The sequence below is a fragment of the Poecilia mexicana genome, unplaced genomic scaffold (assembly GCF_051168715.1).
Source record: "Poecilia mexicana isolate PSO_F unplaced genomic scaffold, ASM5116871v1 scaffold_19, whole genome shotgun sequence".
Lineage (NCBI taxonomy): Eukaryota > Metazoa > Chordata > Actinopteri > Cyprinodontiformes > Poeciliidae > Poecilia > Poecilia mexicana.
In genome coordinates, this window is record NW_028263388.1 from 16,280,268 (window position 1) to 16,301,047 (window position 20,780).

The 20,780-nt window shown below is 40.6% G+C and overlaps 1 protein-coding gene across 1 annotated transcript in view; it reads right to left on the reverse strand.

Annotated features, from left to right (window-relative positions):
* Positions 1 to 843: 843 nt before the first annotated feature.
* Positions 844 to 20,780, reverse strand: part of adam12a (ADAM metallopeptidase domain 12a) — a 105,671-nt gene continuing 85,734 nt past the window's right edge. The window contains exons 12-23 of the mRNA XM_088016329.1: positions 19,140 to 19,317; positions 15,608 to 15,697; positions 15,265 to 15,460; positions 15,035 to 15,143; positions 13,695 to 13,893; positions 12,212 to 12,289; positions 9,712 to 9,820; positions 8,928 to 9,063; positions 8,278 to 8,380; positions 6,664 to 6,924; positions 3,191 to 3,372; positions 844 to 2,988 (exon numbers count right to left, since the gene is read on the reverse strand). Of these exons, the coding sequence (XP_087872455.1) occupies positions 2,919 to 2,988; positions 3,191 to 3,372; positions 6,664 to 6,924; positions 8,278 to 8,380; positions 8,928 to 9,063; positions 9,712 to 9,820; positions 12,212 to 12,289; positions 13,695 to 13,893; positions 15,035 to 15,143; positions 15,265 to 15,460; positions 15,608 to 15,697; positions 19,140 to 19,317 (1,711 nt within the window). The 3' untranslated portion in view covers positions 844 to 2,918. The remainder of the gene's footprint in view (positions 2,989 to 3,190; positions 3,373 to 6,663; positions 6,925 to 8,277; positions 8,381 to 8,927; positions 9,064 to 9,711; positions 9,821 to 12,211; positions 12,290 to 13,694; positions 13,894 to 15,034; positions 15,144 to 15,264; positions 15,461 to 15,607; positions 15,698 to 19,139; positions 19,318 to 20,780) is intronic.

Sequence of the window (20,780 nt, forward strand, 5' to 3'; positions counted from 1 at the left end):
AGAAAAGTAAGCAGCAGGATATAGCAAAAAAAAAAAAAATTATTAAGTCCTGAATAATTTAGGGATTGTACATATCACAAGGTGTGGCAATTGTCACAATCCTTGTGTTAAGCCACTCCTAAACCAGAGGCATCGTAAGAAATAAAATAAAATAAAATGATCTTGATGGTTATAAGGGGTTCGAGATACAAAGAAAGTACATTTTGGATTTAATACTTACACTTCAGCCGATGATCGGGGCATTGATGCTCTGAACGAGTACATGGTACATATATATCAGAGACTACATGGACATGCTTTCAGCAGACTGATGTTTCGGTAATTTTTTAAATTGGTTTAATTTAACATTGAAATTTTCTAATAAACTGGATTTAAGGCTTAATGTATGATCTTGCATAATTCTATGGATTTTCAGACACAATTTTCCAGACTTCTCAGTCCTTTATACCTTCCTTTGTTTAAATATGAAAAAGTTATGAAATTATGGCAGTTAGCACGGCTGGTTTTAATTATAGAACCTGGAAAAAAGACATAAGGAGAAAGGACAGACAGAAAGAAGAAAAGATGAAGAAAATTCATAAGAAATAAATTAGGAAAGAAAAAAATAAGGATGAGGAAGTAGAAAATTAAGAACCACAAGGATGAGAGGAAGGATGGGAGTAAAGCCAACTATGAGACTATGGAATAGGCAATAAAGTTGGATTTTACCACACTTATTCTGACCAGGAATAAACTGAAATCAAATTCCAGACTTTTCAGACTGTATATGAACCCTGCTTTATGCTCTTAACATTCTTATGACTCCAGTCATAATGTGACTTAATGTGAACACACACACAGGAAAACCCAGAAACTGTCCTCTTTATTAAAAACAGCTTTACTAATGCTGCCTGTGTTTTTGAACTTGGTGAACGACACTTCAGGGTTTCTTTACATGTAAAGTATGAAACAGTCATGAGTTAAAAAAACATGTGAAAATGTGTTCACCTGTAATACAACAAACAAACACACATACATACGTAACGTACGTTGTACATGAGCACAGAGAAAAGGCAAGTGAATGCAGAGTAAAAAAAACAAAAAACTGAAACTAAAAATAATATGCATGCAAAGTATTTTCAGTGTGCATGTAGACACATACTGAACTGCAGTCAAGTAAACAATTTCTTCATCAAGGATGATAAAACAACATGTAAATTGATTTTCTATATAAAGCCAAAGTAAAAAAGCAAAACATAAAAAAAACCAAAACTGTCCATTAACCGTCAAAGTAAAAAGTATTTTCGAGAAAGCTGCAGCTGAACAGCTGATGTTTACACGTGAGCAAAGTATTTAATGATTCCATGGCTAAATCGGAGTCTTTTGTGCAGAAAGGCATAGAGTCAAACTCTTACAAAAAAACCACACACACACACACACACACACGCACACACACGCAAACACACACTCGCGCATGCACGCACACACCATGTTTCACAGGTTCTTGATTTCAACTCGTTTTAGACCAGAGTTCGGTTCTCTGGCTTCACTTAACTTTTTGTGATGCAGATGAAGAAAAAGGAGTCCAACACAATACCCTCTGATTGTAGAGTGTGCTGCAGAACTGAGGTTGTAAAACCACTGTCGGTGTTTCTGTGGTTGTTTCAAGGCTTTCCAGATTGGCTCAAGGTGCTACACAGAGCATTCCTCTTCAAGAAACCTTACAGGCATCATCAGTCATTGCGAAATACTCATTTTTAAGCTCCACATGTAGTTTAGAGAACAAAACCATAATGTCAAGAGTTCCCTTTTTTAAACTTTTTCCAGATAGACATCCACAGTGCCTTGTAAATAAAAAAAAATAAAACAAATCATAATCCTTTAGGTTTTTCACATTTTGTCACAGTATCCATCCAAAGTCTTTCACTTATCTATGACCATATATTTTTTATAAATTTAATTGGTATTCTTTTTAATAATAGTTGAACACAAAGCAGTGCATAAATGTGAAGTGGTAGAAAAGTAAAGCATGTTTTTCAAAATATCTGACAAGAAAAAGCTGAATTCACTCGCTTCCACCCCCCCCCCCCCCCCCCCCGAGTCATTTACTGTGTAGAATCTTCTTTTGCTCCATTTACACCTACATGTCTTTTGAGTCGCCGCTCCACCAGGTTTGCACATCTCGAGACTTTCTGCCAATTTTTGCTACGCAAATCAACTTAAGCTCAGGCAGACTGGATGGAAATAGATTCTCAGTTGGATTCAGGGCTTTACTTTGACTGGGACATTCTAATTTTCTCCACAGATCTTGTACGAAGGCCCACGAGTTCAATTTCTTCATCATCTGACCTTCTTCCACACGTTCGCTGGGTCCCCCCCTTCATGGCTTGTGGTAAACTAAAACGCACCATTTTACTTCTTCTTCACAATGGTAGAGTACTCTGGTTTGGCCATTGACATAACATACCATGAAACTGAACTTTCAGTGATAAAACAGGAAAAACCTGAAAGGTTATGAAAACTTTTAAAAGCCACTGCACATCTAAATGATTCACAGAAATGTTTTTCATACTCTTTTTTTTTTTTCCTTCTTCAAAATACATCAGTGTAAATATAAAAAAAAGTGAGATAAAAAAGAGCCGAAGTTGTTACTGTGTAGTAAAAGTGTCTGGCACAGTGCACTGGGTGGCAATAAATACGCAATTATAAATACTTTACATCGACCTGAGCGCAGACTTGTAGCACCATTCAGAGGCGGAGCACTAAAAGGGACACAGCAAATCTCATGGTTCACAACTCAAAGGTGCCTCTGTCATTTTTTTTTTTTTTTTCATGTGGGGTTCTCAAGAGTTTTCATAGTGCAGTTTTGTTTTTTAAATTTGTTTCTGTTAAAAAAAGAAAAAAAAAAGAGAAAGAAACTGTCCCCTGTGGCCAAAGTCTCAGCTGCTGTATCTGACGTTGGCGATGATGCAAGGCTTTGGTAGCGTCGGAGGATGCTTGGGACTTGGCCTACGGGTGGAAAAAAAAAAAAAGAAAAAAGAAAAGGAAATATGCGAGATTTATCAACTAAAGATGTGCTTTTGCATATGTACATGTATAATCCAACCCTGGAAAAAAGAACGGTTAAAAAGTATTATGAAAAGCTCTATAGTATTACAAAATTCACATCCGTAATGAGTTGAGGTGTGGATGGTGAAAGAAAGCTGCTCACTTGTTGGGGTGTGGTACGGGGCGTGCAGGTCTGGAGGCACCGGGTGTCGCTGCAGGGCCGCGCACTGCAGAGGACCCTCGGACTAAAGTGCTGCTCTGGACACCAGATGGACTCCGCGCCAGCCGGGAGGTCCTCGGGTCGGCGGGCAGAGGTTTCTGAGGAGGGCTAGGCTTCTCGAGCTCCTGCTCGAGGAAAACAGAAAACAACAGCTGAGGACTGCCACCAGAGGGCACTCATAAACAGATAATTACGGCATGTGTGATTTTTTTTATTCTTATTTCTTTCTCCTCCTCTCCTTTTCAGACACCTTGGCACACTTATCAGGCAACATATGATGAGAGGAGGCATCGTGTGGTTTAAATCTTTTTTGGAAAAACTGAGGTCAGGATCTTAGCAGACTTCCATGCGTCTTCTCCTTGGCTTCGCCAACGACAACGATAGCTCAACGCTCCACACAGACAGCAAATCCTCCAAACGCAGTAAACAGGGCCAGCTTCGCTTGAGCTCCGTCCAAAAATATTTTTCAACTGCCAACAACCAAATGAATTGCTGTTAAGTGAAATGAGCGACTCTGATAAAGTGATTAGGTGCCTGCAAATTCTTCTGCAGCCTCAGCAAAACGCAGCTGACCCCAAACTGCAAAAATCATGTGTGGAAGCAGAGCCTTGGTGCCCCCCAGCAGAGAGCTTTTCACTAGTGTTTTATGTCTTCTGTCAACATGCTGGAGCTGCCAAACAGCTGCCAAAGATACTGTCAGGGAAAGTCTTCTGCCAAAAGGAATCGCTTTCACGTTTTGACATCAACGAGGAGCAGCTGAGGGGGTTCTACTTCCGAAATGCAAAATCCTGCCAAAGAGCTGCTGCACGGCACCTGCTGAACAGGTGTGAGGAAATCGAGAAGCTGTGCAAAAACTAAACGCCGACGTTGTAAAACGGACACAGAAATGAAAGCGGCGCCATATAATGACAACACCGATCTGCAAAAGAAATGTGTAAAAAAAAAGAAAAAAAAAAGAAAAAGCCTTAATTTAAATTTGCCTTTTAATAACCACTCTCAACAGCGGTGACAAAGAATGTTTGGCGTCATTGAGTCAGTGGTGAGACTTATTTATGTTATTCAGGCTTTTAGTTTCTTTAAGGAAGACAGGAAACGATTAGAAGAAAATGAAGTCGTGGGTATCAGTTGACATACTCTGACAGAATTGCAGATCTTTGTCAATTTTTTTTTTAGAGAATATGAATGACGAAACGAAAAAACGTTTCTGTCACTCGGTTATTGGCAAGTGACTTTTCAAAGCGTACCATTAAGAGAAGATACCAGAATCACCCTGGTCAAAAGCTTACGTGAGCTCTTAATGTGTATCGTTCCCCCTTTGTTGTCAAGAACAGCAAACATTGTTTTGTGGCAGTGTTGGACCAGACACTGTTTTCTCAGACGGTGCAGTGCTTTATTCTTCTTGCCATCAAGCCAGATGTTCCTGTAAATTCTCAGTCTATCTTTCATGAACTGCAAATGTGAGATGGACAACTGACAAATTAATACTGTCATCGGGATACTGACAACGACACTTCCGTTCCTGCCGGGTTTTTTTTTTTCTTTTTCTTTTTTCAGCTGTGACCAACAACAGGTCAACTTTTCCTTGTGTTTTGGATAACTCTCCAGTTGGAATATCATTGCGTCTGCAGAATTATATGTCAACGGAATTTATGTATACATTGTTTCACCCTTTTCTATTTTTTCCCCCTTTTTTTTTTTTGACTGAACAATTTTCCTGGCACTTACGACTGTGAAATGTAATGTTTGGTCTACCTGACTGTGGCTTAGTTTCAATAAAGTCTCTCATTTTCCACTTCTTAGTTGCAGTTTGAATAAATAAACAAAATGGTGGACAACTCAAGTTTGTCTTGGAGGAAACTAAGAAAGCAAGTAATCTTTGGGTGAACAAGTCCATAGCATCCATTAGAGGCAATCTTTAGTTTCTGAGGCAAAAAATGAGACATATGCGTTAAAACATCATTATCCCCATTGTTAAATATTGTGCAGGATCTGTGATGCTATGATCTGGGTCTATGATCTCAATATTACATTCATTAATGGAAGATTTTCATCTTACATCAAATGCTTGTTTTCATCTCCAAGGACCAGGATTTTGATTAAAGAAAGACAGCTGAAAAAGCATTTTGAAGCTAGCATGTGACAATTCCATCTGTAAATGTAGTTTTGAGCAATAAGGTGAAACTTATTTGGCACAAAACAAATTCACAAACAAGCCCGTCGATTTTCCTGCTTTCCTCCCGAGACCTGAAAATGTCTTATTTTGTGAGCAAATTAGCAGGAGGAAAAAAAAATTATGACACTTTTTTATCTCAGCTGAACTGAACTCCTGGGAACTGAGCCTTGGCTGGTGAATGGAAATCATCAAAAAATACATTTTTATGCAATTTTAGGAAGTGAAAAGCTAATTATCCTCGACAGCTTGACAAAAAAAAAATTCTTACATGTGGACAGAAAAACAATTTTCTAGAGCTCCAACACCAATTACTGCAGCTTAAATTACTTAAATAAAGAGTTATTATTCACTGTCCCTAATAGACAAATTTTCAACAAGGTACAAAAAGGTAAGAAAATAAAATAAAACAGATCCAGTTAAAATGTAGTAGAAAAGTTAGGAATGTTCAGGGCCTTTCAAAAGCACTTATGCTCATCATCATTTTCAGATCTTGTCACAAAATTAAATGCATTTCACTGGGATTTTGTGTAGTGCATTACTGAGAACTCTGCCCATTTTGCTCTGATACCCCAAAATAAAATAGTGTAAAAGTAATATTAAGCCAACATGTGGAAGAGGGTCCTTTGGTCTAATGCAAGGGTTCTCAGAATCTGCACACCATCCCGTATTGTTTTTGTTTTTTTTATTCCTCTTTCCAGTTACGCTCCAGTGTGTTGGTTTATCACAATAACATACATTAAAGTTTGTGACTGTCCCATGAAAAATGTGGAAGTTAAAGGGGCACGAGCGCCTTTGCAAAGCGTCGCAAACTAGGTAGTTGGAGAAGAAGAATTTTTTTCGTTGAGACTGAACTCCAGGAATCAACAACTTTCTCTTCCAGCCTGAGAGGCAAAACACTAAACTCCCTAGAATGACTGCAGCAGCAGGTTTACAACCCTCTGATATTTTTGTCAGATTTGCTCCCTCCTTCGCAGCACGTCTGGCTCCATTTCTTATAATTTACGTGGCGGTTTTCGTGTAGCAGGATCGACGTTCTTTTATTTTTCTTAGATTGCTCGTAGCCGTTAACAAGCCGCTGCTTTTGTAGGACACAAAAGCGCCGTGAAAACAACCGGCATCGAAACGCCATCGTTTCCCCTGGGCAGGTGTTACCGGGGTAAGAGCACTCCAGATGCAGCAGGGAAGCTACGGCAACATTATGGCACCAAATGTTTCCGACTGAGCAAGCAGGAAATTCACTCACCATGACCATCCTGCAGGAGTTGTGGTGTGACACGCTGCGAAACGACGTCGCCCTCGGTGCCACGTGGGTGTGAGGCAGAGGGGCCCGGTGGGGCGGAGGCGCCGGGGGCCTCGGCTGCCTGGGCCCGGGGGTGAGGGACAACGTGAGAGACAGAGGGACCGGGTGGCTGAGGTGAACTGGAGGGCACTGGGGGAGTCTGTGCAGACTGTGGGACGGGTAGGGAGCCGACGGGGGCGCTGCATCCGACGCCCGCTGAGGAGACTGCAGAAAAGATGAGTGTGGAAAAGTTAAACCATCTGATCCCCTTCAGAATCAATCATGTTCTCCTTCTCCTCCTCTTCCTCTCCTTCCGGACGCTGTCAAGGACATACGAATCAATCATGTAAATCCTTCACCGGTAACTAGTTTAACTTTCCCAGAAGCCCGCAGGTTTGGGCTAATTCCTGAACGCACGCAGCGAAACAGACCACACCAAGAGAGACTGGAGATCAGGTATGGCCATGATATAAGTCTGCTTCATATTTAGACCCAGCCAGATGTGAGCAGCTAAAACACACCAAGGCACTCCTTCCTTTCACAAGTGGAAAATGACCTCACCTGCACTGTGCCGACTTCAAACAGCCTTACATCTTTTCTCCTCTCGCTAAATAAAAAACAGATGCTGCCAACTGCCCTGCTAGAGTATGAGCACCCCTGGAACCTGTTCACTTCTTCTCAACATAGCAACCACAAGCTTTAATGCATTTTTGGGGGGTGGGTGGGGGGGCGTAGGAAGAGCGCAGATTTTATTTGATACACCAACAAAAAGTATTGAACGATTGTGGAAGCTAAAGAAAACGAGACATGGCTCCCCCGAATAAGAAACGAAACACGAAAAAGATGGCGACTGAATACAAATGCCTGCCGCACTTTTTAGGATTGTTAAGGTTAAAATGATTTATAAACCGATGTGTTGGTATTTCAGATAAAAATCAAGCGAAACATTAACATTTTTGATAATACAGGGACAAACTAAAATCGAAAGAAAACTTTGCATCGGACACATATTACAACACAAGTGTCTGCTCTAACCTAACATCTTAGGCTTTGCTCTTGAGCAACCTCCACATCCATCAGATCACTTCCTGTTAGCGCTGGGGCGATAATGGAGCGGTCAAAGCACGCAGCGAAGCAGCCACAAGAGTCATTACAGCAGAGAACGTGGCCTCTGTCTCACAATTATTAGCAACAAAATTACTTTAAGGTGTCAAACTGAGCAACTCGACATTCTTCACACGCAGATAAATCAATTTCTCTCTGAGCAGCCAGCTGCTAATGACAAGAAATGCATTTGCGTGTCCTAAGCCCCCCCCCCAACCCCCGCCGTTCGCTCACCACCGCACTCCATTATCACTGCCTCCTCCGTACATCCACGTTCAGTGGGATGACTTAATTGGATTTGAACGAGCTGCCGTTTGTGTGAAAACAACACATCAATTCAGCGGAGGATGATTTGTGGGAGCCGCTGCAACATCGGCAGAAAACTGACGCGCTAATCCTCCGCTTTGTTCAGACGGATACAGTAGGGATGCTGTTTGCAATTTGTTTAGGGGGTTTGGTAGATGAAGATGTCACCTTGAAGATGGTGGCACTGTGGGGCAGAGGTGGGGCCGGTCGGGTCGGAGAAGACGGGTGATGCTTTGGAGCCGACGGTCCGTTGACTGGAGCGCTTTCTGATCTGCCGCACGAACAGGAAAATAAAGAGCCTGTTTTATCAATCCGACTTCACTTTACAGAATACAGTGGAAGCAAATATTCTCTTCAGGGTTTCTATATACATTTTGGAGGGAAGGATTGAAGGAAGAAAGGAAGGAAAGAAGCAATGAAAGAAGTAAAAAAGAGAGAAAGATAGGATAGAAAGAAGGAAAGGAAATAGAGAAAGAAAGAAAGAAAGTGGAGGAAAGAAGCAATGGGGCAAATTATATAGGATAACAAAAAGGAAGCTAGAAAAAAGAAGGAAGGTAAGATCAAAAGAAAGAAGGAAAAAGGAGAATGAAAGACAAAAGGAATGAAGAAACAAAGGAAGGAAGTAAGGATGGATGGATGTTTAGACAGTAGCAAAGGAAAACATTTTTCTGAAACTTATCCAGACCTGGGAAAATACTTAAACCATATTCCATACTTTTCCAGACTGCCCTGGAAGCCTGGATATCAGTTTGGAAAACATTCCAACTCTTACTTTTAAACATTTTAGACAACGCGTCGATAAATGACTGAATTATAACCTGAGCTTCTCCATTTGATCCTTCTTGCTGGCAAACAGGAGGCCAATCAGGGTTTTCCGCTTGACGCAGACGATCAGAGCTGCCACCAGCACGGTGAGGAGAGCCACCAGGATACCCACAGCCAGATTCCTGCTGTCTGCTCATAAAAACAAACATGTGGAAGTAACAGGAACTTAAACAAGTCAAGCTGATATTTCAGCAGCTTCGACTGTCGGTGTTTTTTGCTGTGGGCGTATTTTCTGCAGACAATGTAGGATCTGGGATGTTTTAAAACTTTTTTTTAACTGTTTTTTTAACAATGCTCCCTTTTTTGTTTTTTCCATTTTCAAGCACATAGTAACAAAGAGGTGCCACGATCTCATTAAAAAAAAAAAAAAAACAACCAATGTCCAAAGCAAAACTTTCAAGATTTCTGAAGCCTGAAGAACTGTTGCTCAAGACCAATTTAAAAGCTACAAGAACGTCTAGCTGCCTGGAAGCAAAATGTAAAGAAGTACGAGATGCACTGAGAAACAGACGGGTGAGAGGCCAGTCAGCCTCTCCAAAAAAAATCTGATCTTCTTCCATAACCTCTAGCACGTAGTAAAGACAACATTCTTCTGAAGGTGCAGGAGGCGTCCTCCGGTTGAAAGTGAATGCTTCCCTTCACCTACAAATGAGTATAAACTGGAGCAGTTTTACTGTTGCAGATGGTTCAGTGTTTATTCCTGAGATCGTGCCTAACCAGTCTGTTCCAAACAGATACGGTCCAGGACTTTATAAGAACACAAGACGTAGATTTTACCCGTCAGCCTGATGGGGCCGCTGTCCACACTTCCTCCAAAACCTGCCTTGTCACAGAAGGGAGGAGACCAGTGAGCCTCACAGTGACAGTTTTTGTTGCTATTGCACACCTGCAGAGCATGAAAAACACATTTGGAGATTAGGTTTAAAAGGTGGGGTTTTGACAATATGACATTAGCTACAAAGCTACGTCTTACAAACGACAAAAGAGAAGAAATCCGCTGATCAGGGTTTGGCTGGTAAAAACGATTTCTGGTTTTCTTTGATGTCTGACTTGACTGTTCTTTTTTTTTTATTGTTTTAAAGGACACCAGCACAAAAAAAAAGAGAAAAATAAATACATATGTGCTGATACTGTTATAAAGGTAGTAGTTTTAAATCCTTCAGAACACAAAAGATTAACAGAATTATTACCATTATTCTTAAAGTGCATCTTGGTTGATATTTGTTATACTTAAATTTTGTTGTATAAGAAAGAAAACATAATTTTTCAGCATTCAAAGCGCTGATCAGAGCTGATCGAAGGAATACTGACTAATTCCAATCTCTGGGGGACTTATTTGTGCAATTCTACCAACCTATGAAATTTATAAAATTGGCTGCAAACGTCACTTAGATCTTTCGGAGCGCTGCTGATTTTGACTCACGAAGGCTGCTACCTAATTTAAATGATAAATACGAAATAAATTCCGGCCAAATAAAAATCTGTTTTACATCTGAAACGAGGTCGCCTGGCTAGAAATGTCACATCGGTGGAATTTATGCTTAAAACCCTTCAGAAACTTTGTTTACAAAAGCTGAATTCAAGAAAAAAAACACGTATTTTCTAGTTGTTCCCACTCAGGTGCACTTTGTGGTGCCTTGAGCAAATCAAATCAAGGCGAGTTGGTACGAGAAACAAAGCGCAGCATTTCTCTGACACCACATTCGTACAGTCTCACCCTCTTATCTTCCCCCGTCCTGCTCAGTGCAGGAGGGAGAAACTCCAGAAGGATTCCCTGCCTGGGTAATCTGAAACAGGTGAGGTATTCTCTTTCCAGCAACATCTTGATCTAATCTCTGCATGCAGGGGTGCCCTCTCTCCTAGAGAAACCCACATCCTTTTGTTTCAGCACGTTAAACATTCCTTGAGGTTTTATGTGTCTTTACTGGAACTGCACAAACAAGTACGACCCCTGTAATAACTGGCGATGTTTCGTTTTAAGAGGCAATCAAAACCATTTGTCCTGGAGATGTAATGAAGGGAATGAGCGCCGCAGTCACGGCCGAAGCCTCTGGGAGCTGTTGAGAGACTTTATCTTGTAGTACCTACTTTTTGAATCTCGCCACCTAATCTATCAGCCATCAGAGACTTTTCAGCGTTGGGCCAAAAAAAAAAAAAAAAGTTCCCACAAGGGAAAAGACGAGGAACACAAACGCATCAAGCAGCTCCTCAAACTGGTGGATACATTAACTGGACTTATGTTAGTTCATTCACGATTTTAAGAAAGCATTCAAACTCAGTCCACTGAAGGAGATTAGAAGAAAAGATGACAAGCGACATCCCATATGCTGAAGGGTTGTCCAAGAAACAAAGACGGGGTATTTCAGGTACATTTCAAGCCCCACAATTAACAGAAGTTCAGTATTTGTTGGAATACGAGTATATTGTTTCTTTAATTGGAGAAACAAAAACGTTGCTACACAAAAAAGTATGGGCCAATCCAACAGATACGTTTGAGGAGAGCAAAGAGGACTTTTTGGACAGGGAGGATAAATAGTTTGAGGGAAGAGTGGAAGAAGCCATTTACATTAAATTTGAAAATCCAACACTGAGGAAGTGGCTTCAGATTCCACGTGTCGTGTCGTTAATGGCTCTATTAAGAGAGACTGCTCCAACTAAAACGTAGAACCTTATTACTTCCAACCATGCTGAGAACTGAAGCCTTTTTTTGGATAAAAAGGTGAAACGTTTTCTCGAAACAATTAGGAATCCAATTGGTTCGACTTAAGCAGGTAGGAATGAACACTGCGAATGTGCACAACCTGCTCGCTTTGCGTTTGCTTACCACACAAAAAAAACAAAAACCTTGAAATGTGAAAAAGCTCAAGAGGTATGAAACGAGTACGTTGTAAGAATGTCAAATTTGAGATCCAAAAAACCTGTGGCAAACCTGGCTTAAAGTTAAACTCGTGGAATTGTGCTCCAAATAAAAAAAAATCTGGCCAAAATAATTCAAAACGCAGTTTAGGACGAGAGTGACAGCCTGGGCGTATGATGAATGGCGCATAGAGCTGAACATAAACGAGATCATTACGCCTAACTGATTGAACCTTTCAGCATTTTAAGTGATTTACTGCCAAGCGTTGTGTTTGTTCCCTAATAAATACACAATGGGCTGCATTTTGAACACACCGCAGCTTAAGCTTCTTTGAGGAATAAATGGGGTATTAAACGGGTTTAGATCTGTTCGAAACGGCTTTTTGCAGCCGAACGAGGATGAGGAAGGTGCTGCACTTACCCCTCGGCCGCTGCACTTGGCTGCACACTCGTGCACACTAAAAACGCTGACGTTCTGGCACCGACGATTCAGACACATCTGAAGCAGACAAAGACATTAAATATTGACAGCGTGGGCTCAAACGGCAGAGCAGTTAAAAAAAAAAAAAAAAAAAAAAAAAAGAATCTAAATCTTTTAATCTCTTAAAGGGAAGAGGCACATCCAGCTCACCATTTCTTTTCATTTCCCCCTCCACAGCTCTGAATCAGAACAGCATTAAATATAATTATGCTACCAGTGGAAATACATCATAGTTGATTGTCAAAGGCACCGCGCCCAAAGTTAACCGTCTAAAATGTGAGGATGAGCAGCAGCTGGCACTGAGAGAAATGGCAGAAGAAGGCCGAGGCCCTTTTAAAAAAAAAAACAAATGGGTAGAGGTTTATAGTGAAGTAAATTAGACTAAATGGAGCAACTGAATCAGTGAAGTGACCACTGGCTGAATTGATGACCATTGGGAGAAGCCAAATCGAGTGAATAATGGGTCATCAATTAAGTGTGTGAGCTTAAGCAAGTCCAACATGACAATAAAGCACACCCTGAAAAATGTCTAATACATTAAGTCATGACCTTTGGCTCATCATTCATTATTCCACTGCTATTCCCAGCATGTAGGTAATGCAATTATGTTTTGTTTTTACACAAATAATTTTGAGTTACAGATACAATGTGAAGAAATCATCTTTATTTAAGAGTCTTAATATATATATATATATATATATATATATATATATATATATATATAAGAAAATGATACATTTGTTCATTAATCTGTGGAAACTTAACATCTTCTGTTTACTTCAGAAAGACACATCAGCACTTATCCTAAAGCTTGTACATGTTAGTAGAAAAATTAACATAGTCATTGAAATGTCCTCATATTACACTTATTTCAGCTTAGTTTAGTTCAAAGAAATCTCTGGACAATGACAAGATAACCCAGTTTGACTTCAAGGAGAGTATAGAAAACCTCAGGGGAGGCACCAACCTTGAACAGAAGCTGCCTATATGTTTTGTAAATGTGCGAAAAAATAAAATGAAACATAAATCGGAGAGAAATTTAAATTGCGGAAAACTCAGGCACTGATTTTCAACATACTTTGGGGAAGAAATACATTTAATTTGACCAACATTTACACCAAAAGTGAATGGAAGAAAGCAGTATTGTTATACTTCTCCCTCAGCTTTGATAAAACTGAGCCAGGAATGGGAGGAATCTTTTTTTTTTTTCTGTAATACATTTTGTCTGACACATTAGACTTTCCAATTTATTTATTTTTATCCTTTCAGTTAAATTGCATCCACTCGCTTCTTATTACCAATTGGGTAAGAAGTTTTTGTTCTCAAAATGACTGGATGAACTACCTTAAATTCCACCATCATGTACTTCAGAGTGGCATGTGTATCTTAGCAGACTGCTGGATGTGATGTGATACGAACTCACCATTCCGTCTCCGCACTTGGTCCCCGTCAGGACCAGGCCTGGATCAGGCATGTCATCACCCAAGTAGACGTGCGTGCCTCGGCACAATATCCTTCCACCTTCCTGCAGGGGTATATTCGTTTCGATGGAAACGGCGTTTGTGCCGATAACCGGGCGGTTTGCTCCACCTTGACACTGGATTTTTCCACATTTTGCATCTCTGCATGCGTGGCAATCAAAACACAGAAAAAAAAAATAGTCAAGAAACGGAAACAAATGTCTTTGTCTATCCCAGTTTAAATTCATGAGAGATTTTTGTTCTTTCTGCTATGGCTAGTCAAGTAAAAACTTTGTTGTTGTTTTTTTTGCATTTTCTTCAAATGGGATGTATTTTATCATGAATTTATGTGACACATCAGAGCAAAGCAGTGCATAAACCTGAAGTAGAAGGAACATTTCAAATGACTTTCTAAATCTTTTACAAACAAAAATCTAAAAAGCATGACGTGCATTTGGATTAAATCCTGAGTCAATGACCTGCAGTAGTGTCACATGCATATTTTCTTGCTCTAAACTATTTGAATGTTTTTATTTTTTAAAATAAAACTAGAAAGCATTTAGATATGTTCCTTTTAACGTTGTTAATGAGTCTCTGCACAGTTTAGTCAATTACCACTCATAAGAGCCTGATTACGTAGTTTTAATTTGACTATAATTTTTATTTGAATAAAAGTAAATATTACAAATTTTGTTTTGCTATAATTTTTTGAATGATATAAATATAATATAAAATGTATTAGAATATTTGAAAGTATAAAAAGCTTGGGGCATAACACAGAGCCTTGCAGTCCAGAGCCTGTTATTCCAATCCCGCCCAAAATTTAATAAATCCAATAACATGCCTCCATTACCATATCCACCAAATGGTTTCATCAGCAATCTGTGCTCAGTAGTGTCAAATGGTTGTAAAAAAAACAAAACAACAACAGCCCCACTGCAAAGGCGCGATTACCGATTGCCTTTAGGATATTTTTAACATGTTACTGCCACTGAGGTGGAGCTGGTAGTGTTAAATTCACACCATCAGTCAAAAAAAAACAAAAAAACAAACAAGCTGATTTTTTGTTTTCTAAAATCACCAATGTTTCACTAGAAGAGCCTTTCTAAGAAGTTGGAAAACTGAGAAATAAAGATATTGAGATGTTTGTGTTTAGCGAACGTTTGATTCGATTCTAAACTGCGATATTCAAGAAAATCTGTTTCCCCCGTGTGTAGAGCAAATTATTTGGTGCAGTGTTAGGTCATTCTGAATATCAAAACTAAAGGTGTGCTTTGATTTCTACAGGAACATCATCTCTCACCGTGCTTCACATTTTGCAAAGGAGCCCTTTGAATCCTTGCCACAGTTGCCATAAGGGTCCCCTGCTGAGTTGACCCTTTCAAAGCAGATCCCTGGAGCTGGCTTGGCTCCTGACAGACACAATAAAAAAAATGAAAAAAAAACCCCTTTGAGAGCTCGTATCAATTTTTGAGCTTTTAAGAGTCAAACCGGGCCAGTAAGGAGGCCTTCCAGCATCCTACACACACATACCTTGGCCCCACAGCGTGATACACTGCTGCTCGTGGGTCTGGCAAATGCCGTTGTAACAGTAGCCGTCAACGTTGAGGCAGGAGTGGCCGTCGTGCAGGTAGACGTTGGCAGGGCAGTGGGGACTGCCGCCTGTGCAGAACTCGGGCAGATCGCAGGAGTTACTGGGTTCACGGCACGGCGTTCCTGCCGGCTTCAGCTGCACTCGGAGGTAGAAAACAAGCGAGACAAAGACGCACAGCTCAAACGAAGCAACGAGCTTCTGATTATGAGCAACTGCCTTTTATTAAATATATTCGGTTTTATGTCGTTTTACAGAATGCCGCTTGTCAGAAACACAAATTACCTGACAGTCCTGGCAACAGTGCCCATGTGCGCAGACAGCATCGCCTTTCAGAGTGCAGGTAGTAGCGTTGCAGCAGGGATTCATGCATTCCTTCAAACCAAATGAAGCATGATGAAAAATTAGGGAAACGCAGGTAAGTATTGATGCGGCAATAAAAATGAAACGGGCGGAGAACAGGAAACGGCAATATCTGGTTTAATACCTCAGTCTTTACCTCCTACTACCTTTAATGTCTTTTACAAGAGGGAAAAGAAAAAATCAAAATCAACCGTAGAAAGTCCATCAAAACATAAAAGAATGATATCATTCACTAGAGCAACACTGATGTTAAATAAATGATTAATGACGAGATTCAAGAACATTTCTTTACAATTCATCCTCTATGCAGGTGGTGCAACAGTCGCGCTCGAGACGTGAAGGAGTTCTTCAAGCTGCAGCATATTTTCCACAGATAGCATTTTTTTTTTTAAATGCCCTGCTTGCACGTGAAACACGCAGCAGTTCATTTATTTTTGACAGAAGATATAATTAGTAAAGATAACACATGAACGCATTCCTTTCTGCGGTGCAAAGAGAGATGGAGCATATCTGTATCGTACCCCCTGTCATGTAACATCATCCAATGTTCTGAGGAGGAACATCTGTTCCAAGATGGATGTTGTTGTGACCCGTACGCCGGAGCAATCAGCAACTCGCCGTCTCCCAATGCCTTAATTACTGCAAAACTACGCCTTAAACTTTTTTTTTTTTTTTGCATTTTGTCTCATTTAAACCTCAAACTTGTGTGTTAATTAATAGGATTTTATGTGGCAGATAAAGGAGCTGAAGTGGAGGAAAAATTGGGCATGGTTTTAGATTTTTTTTTTTTTTTTTAACCAAATAAAAATCTGAAAATTGTGGCGTACATTTGTATTAAACACTCTTACAATAAAAAATACTCCTACCTGGATTTTAATGACTAAACAAGTGGCCTTCTTACAAACTTGAATGTACAAATTTATGGATTGGGTTGAACCATGTAAAATTTATAATGAGCCTGAGTAGGAATAATTTTGAGCGTAATTGCATGATCTCACACAGAAGCATGTTGACTAGACCCCCGAGGACCAGCTCCTTCCCTTTTTTGCCATCATAGCGTCAGTGGTGTAAGAGTCAGAAGGAACTAGATGGATGGAGCTGGCAGGGGACACAATGCTGACATGATGGTCCTTCCAGAACTCCTTTCAGGCTGAACAAACCATAAAAAGGGGGCGGGGGGCCGTTCCCAGGGCCCCAGAGGCCAGAAGAGGCAGAGGAGTCTGGCAGAAAAGAAGTAGTTTGTGATTGAGAGGAAAAGAACCAAGGACTTGTAATGAGGCTTTTTATTTGTGAGGAGAGGTGCTGTCTGAGTCATCGGATCTGGCCTGGTTTTGGCGCAACGCCGCTCGGCTCCACAGAGGGTTTGATTATCGCTGCTGGCTCAGGACGGCTGTGTTTTGGTCGTTCTTTGTTCTGAAGGACAAGGACACGTTCAGCTCAAGCCTGGCTGAAGCATGAACAGCCCAGAAAAACAAAGTTAAAAACGGACCTCAAACAACAACGAGGTTGTCTCTCATCAGGCTGTTGCATAACTCAAATCATCCTTTCAAATTTTGAATAAATGTTTTCTTTATGTGCCCGTCTGCGCTAATTGCATTACCTTTGTTCGCTTCCTGCAACTGCAAGCAATATTCGCAACCGTTACTACATGTATGCCAAACTAGGTCCACTTAAACAATGAATAACTTTCCGTTCATATCTTTAACCCAGTCCTCTAAAGAATGTGTTTGCAATTTTGAAAAAATAGTACTTGCCTCCTTATTTATTTCATTTTTTTTGTTACTTGTTCATGTCTATATTTCACAGAGAAGAGACTTCAGTATAAGGCAAAGAGAACTTGAACAAATACAAAAAGAATTTTGATTAATTGTTCTATGACAGGGAAAAAAAGATCAAAATAAACATGTGAAAACGAGCCCTTTATACCTGATAACTGCTCGTGTCACTCTGACTAGTTGTGATAGATGAATGTTACTCTTTTACATTCCTGCAGAGAACTAAAGGTTTGCTTTTGTTATGACACAAAAAGATCAACCGAATTTAATCCCAAACTTTGACAAGGTCTCTCTAAAACCTTTATTTTGCTCCGATTTTTTTTTTAGCCACTTAGAGGTGGACGTTCAGGTGTGTTTTACATCACTGCTCTGCTCCAACAACCCAAAATCTCTCATCAACAAGAGACCTGACATTTCCCTCCACGATTTTCCCGGTAGCGAGTAGAATTCATGGTTCCATCAACGACATCCAGGTCAACTTGACCTGGATGACCTAATCAGAAAAGCAGCTCCTGAAGCGTTGAGTTAGTTTTACACCAGATGCAGTAAGAAAGGTTTGTCATCAGCCCACATAATATTTTTCCAAAAGTGAAGAGAAACATACAGATGATGCTTGTCAGAATTGAGAGGTGGACCTTGGGGTTCCCTTTTGGTCATGCCACTTTAGCCCAGTGTCGTTCTTCCCGCTGCTCCATGTTTTCTCCATGTGTGGATAATGAATGTCACTGTGGTTCATTAACGTCCTGAAGCCTAGAAAGGACTTAGTAAGCTTTTCCAAACAGATGGCAATGTGGTTGTTTCTGATCTGTTCGTGATGTGCTGCTTTTTTTTTTTTTTAAAGGTTTTATAGTCCAGAGGTCCCAAATCACAGGCTGCAGATCATGTGTAAAGGTACACAGTCGAGAGAGCAGGAAGACAAGTGAGCTAACAGGAAGAAGGGAGTGTTTGGCCCGACACAGAGGTTAGTTATTGCCTCAGCTGTCCAAACAAGTGGAAAAGTACTTCTTGATTAAGTTCAGGGGCATCCAGGTTGATTTGAATAGAAGCCCTTTGTACATTCATGTGTCTAATAACTGGAAACATTTAACTGTGACAAAAGCAAAAAAAAAACAAAAAAAACATAAGAAACTGTGGTGGGCAAATACGTTTTCACAACACAGTATTTATTTAAAAATAGCTTCGATTTCTCGCATGGCAAGATGCATTTCTGAATAGGCGGAAGTGCAACTTTCAAACTAAGGGACATTTTACGAGCTGAAAAGCATAGAAGTGTCAGCATCATGCTGCGGGCCAAAGGAGGAATTGGTGCTCTGCGAAAAGCGAATGAATGGTTGAAGAGGGAGGCTTAACCTCAGGGTAACAATCGCTTTCAATTGTATGAGCTTTTATTTGGTTTAACATTCAGCAACAATTGTCACCATTAGTTTACAGGGTGAAGCTGTTGGCTGTAGTTTCCCTCAGTCGTCGTCGTTGCACAGACTGTATAAATTCCTACTCATAGTTTTAACCTCATCTTCCAGAGAATGTGTCTGCATTGCTAAAAGAGATTTGGCTTTCGCCGCCTTCCGTCACGGTTTTAACCGCCCTCTGATGTTTCTTTTTTGAAAGCGTGCTAAGCAATTAAAAGCGATTCACGAGAGAAACGGTGGAGATGCAAACTCCCGTTTATTGACCCTCACCTCCACCTCCCCGCAGTCGCACTCCTCTCCCTCCTCCACGTAGCCGTTGCCGCATTTCTGCCCGCCGTAGAGCACTTTGAGCTCCGGCATGTTGAACAGGCACATCCCCACTCCCTTCTCAAAACTTGCCATCAGGTCCTTCTTGCTGCAGCTGCTGAACACGGTTGGGAAGGGATACCTGCGAGTGAGAGAAATGCTACGTGAAAGACGCACAGCTTGAAGAAGAAGATGACTCAAGTCCCCCCCCGCCCGCCCTTCCCATCGCCCCCTGCTCCCCCCTCCTTAAGGGGCCTCTTCAGTCTGATGTAATCAGCGACAATTACCGCTAATCACAAAATCAATTAACCACCAAGGCTCAGAAACCTCTCTGAAGCTCCATCAGCATGCAAGTGGCACAGGACTGCTCTCCCCACGGAGAGACGGAGATATGATTATACAAATTTTACGAGACAGCGAATCATAAAAACTCAACCTTCTTTCTGCTGGGCTCTCGGCGCACGGAAATATGAGAGAACTGGGATGGTGGTTGTGTTTAATGTTGCTTTTTGGAGCAGGCAGAGAGGGTGAGGAAAGAACACAACCCAAGGCTCTTGTCAGTCAAAATCTCGGCTAAAGACTGCTTGAAGCTTTATTGAGTTTTTGTCTGATCGCATAGTGCCTTTGCAGAAAGTCTATGTTTAAAACATGCAAAAGAAAAAGCATGCGTGGCATATCATTTTTCGGCGTGGCAGTGGATGAGATTTTCAACTGCTCCATCGACGCTGAAAAAGCCCCCTCAGAAATAGGCTGAATATTATAGGGGAATCTGCAGGTAATCTTCCCATTGACAGCTGTGCACACAGATAAGTGACAGCAAGTGGGTAATTCAGGTCAACTCTTTCATCGAGTTATATAAAGAGCCCTTGAATTTTTGAAAGGTACATTGTGAAGTATCCTATCAATCATACCTCTGCACTGCTTCTACATCTGCCAACCGCTTAAGTATTTGGGCTTGAAAGCTCAAATGGTTTTTGTAGAGGCTATTAGTAAGTTCCGCAGAACCACGGTAGACCATTTTTTAATCCTGACATACAGTTCAATTCAAAAATACTTTATTGATCCCAAAGGGGAAATTAAATGTTGTAACTCATTTAATTAAGGAGTTATTGTGGATTAATATGAATTCAGTTGTTTTTATTCAACCAAAAGTTTGTTTCTAATTCAAAAGTTGTTTTGAATTACATTTTACATTTTAAATGTGTTTAAAATTATTTATGGCTTCCTTAATAATCTTAGGAATAGCTTTTATTTTCATTAAAACGATCAAAGACTTTTCATTTTAGCCGAAAAGCGTTCGTTTCCATTTTCCCAATGGTATTTTTTGCAAAAACGGTTTACAGCTCGTCAACATGTTAACAGATTCTCCCACCTGAGCTGTGGCTCTCAGCTCCTCCAGAGTTACCACTGGTCTCTTGATAGCTCCTTGGATTAAGGCAATCCTTAGCCAGCTTTTCGGTTTATGTAGATGGATGATCAGCGTAAAAATCCCAACGAGATGCATGGTCTAAGGTTGTGATCTGACAAAATGTGGAAACGTCTCAGGTGGACCTTCAGATCTTTGCAAGGCAACGTGTATTCACAACCTAACAGGTAGTAAATACG